Below are 2,173 nucleotides of genomic sequence, written 5' to 3'. Positions count from 1 at the left end.
ATTGAACAACACGTTTCTTTCCAACCTTCTGCAACAGAAGTGTTTTCTCCCGTTTGGTGGGCTTGACGACAACATTGCCCTGCATGATTGCTCTAAAAGTTGCCCTGTGTATCATCAGCTTAAATGTTTTCATGTGGAAATTCATAAACATGTTCAATGAAATGAGCAAACAGACTCCAATAATATTCATGACTATTAATTAATAATGATGATAATGGTTATTAATAACAATCCTTAAAACAGAATTAAACTGTAAAACATTTTGTTAAAAATAAAAATGACAATATATAAATGTAAAAAAACAAACAAACAAATGAACATAACTTATTTTGAGAATTATGACACAGGAAGTGAGGCAGAGAAGTGGCAGTGAGTGTCATGCTTTTATTGTGAAATATAAAAGTTTTTATATTCAGAGCGTCAAATATTTATTAATCACAAAACTTAAACTGATTTTACAAAGCAAAACATAGAAAACAGACGAAGTAAACAGGAAGGAGGTCATATCCAAACAGGGTGGGGCTACAATACGTGGGCGGGGTTATGGTACGTGGGCGGGGTTGTAGTATGATTCTATAAACTTAAACATTTCTTAATAGAACTTTATACATAGAAACTTTTTTAAAATTTGATCTTTCTTTTTAAAGTTTCGTTAATTAAAACATTAAAAAATATTTCAGGAAGGTTATTGAGTATTGATCAGCTCTCATCCCCAGAACCTCTGTCTGCCAGCGGGTGGAGTCGGTGCCGGCGCCTCCTCAGGCGGAGGCTGCAGGTTGAAGATGGAACCCGCCGCCTCCACCGTGAAGATGAAGTACATGTTGGCGGCCATCATGGCAAGACTCGGCAGGAAGCAGAGTCCGAAACCGAAACCGCGGACAGAGCTGCCGAACGCCGCCGCCACCCAGTAAACCAGCCTGGAGACACAAAACAAACGCACCTTTCCTCACTGTTTACATGGAGCGAATGAAACGATTGGCCGAGCCTCTCTCAGTAAGTCACATGTGACTTATTGATCATCGAGCCGTTAACTTGCTGCTTTTAAAAATCTCACCGTCCAAACGCGAAGACGACGGTCAGCAGAGGGACAAGCTTCAACTGCTCCTGGCTCAGGTACATCGCCATGACGACCAGCTGCAGAAAGTAGATCAGGAACAGGGAGGCAGAGTCAGAGACAAAGTTGCGGTGGACGCTGACCTCATGAAGCTCCGCCCCTTTCACATCCTCATCAAACAGGGGCCGCATCACACCTGACCTGAGCCGACTGACCCCCAGAACCAGCCAACCTGAGAGACAGACAGGTGAGAGAGAGACAGACTATATGATATGTTGTATGTATGATGCTTTGTCAATATTGTTGTTACACATTCATGCCAATAAAGCTAATTTGAGAGAGAGACAGGTGAGAGAGAGACAGACAGGTGAGAGAGAGACAGACTATATGATATGTTGTATGTATGATGCTTTGTCAATATTGTTGTTACACATTCATGCCAATAAAGCTAATTTGAGAGAGAGACAGGTGAGAGAGAGACAGACAGGTGAGAGAGAGACAGACTATATGATATGTTGTATGTATGATGCTTTGTCAATATTGTTGTTACACATTCATGCCAATAAAGCTAATTTGAGAGAGAGACAGGTGAGAGAGAGACAGACAGGTGAGAGAGAGACAGACTATATGATATGTTGTATGTATGATGCTTTGTCAATATTGTTGTTACACATTCATGCCAATAAAGCTAATTTGAGAGAGAGACAGGTGAGAGAGAGACAGACAGGTGAGAGAGAGACAGACTATATGATATGTTGTATGTATGATGCTTTGTCAATATTGTTGTTACACATTCATGCCAATAAAGCTAATTTGAGAGAGAGACAGGTGAGAGAGAGACAGACAGGTGAGAGAGAGACAGACTATATGATATGTTGTATGTATGATGCTTTGTCAATATTGTTGTTACACATTCATGCCAATAAAGCTAATTTGAGAGAGAGACAGGTGAGAGAGAGACAGACAGGTGAGAGAGAGACAGACTATATGATATGTTGTATGTATGATGCTTTGTCAATATTGTTGTTACACATTCATGCCAATAAAGCTAATTTGAGAGAGAGACAGGTGAGAGAGAGACAGACTATATGATATGTTGTATGTATGATGCTTTGTCAA

At 40.4% G+C, this 2,173-nt stretch overlaps 1 protein-coding gene across 1 annotated transcript in view; it reads right to left on the bottom strand.

Annotated features, from left to right (window-relative positions):
* Positions 1–364: 364 nt before the first annotated feature.
* Positions 365–2,173, bottom strand: part of LOC123968279 (transmembrane protein 79-like) — a 6,923-nt gene continuing 5,114 nt past the window's right edge. The window contains exons 4-5 of the mRNA XM_046044926.1: positions 1,055–1,286; positions 365–917 (exon numbers count right to left, since the gene is read on the bottom strand). Of these exons, the coding sequence (XP_045900882.1) occupies positions 707–917; positions 1,055–1,286 (443 nt within the window). The 3' untranslated portion in view covers positions 365–706. The remainder of the gene's footprint in view (positions 918–1,054; positions 1,287–2,173) is intronic.

Source organism: Micropterus dolomieu, linkage group LG03, assembly GCF_021292245.1.
Source record: "Micropterus dolomieu isolate WLL.071019.BEF.003 ecotype Adirondacks linkage group LG03, ASM2129224v1, whole genome shotgun sequence".
NCBI lineage: Eukaryota > Metazoa > Chordata > Actinopteri > Centrarchiformes > Centrarchidae > Micropterus > Micropterus dolomieu.
This window is presented reverse-complemented; position numbering and strand designations above follow the sequence as displayed.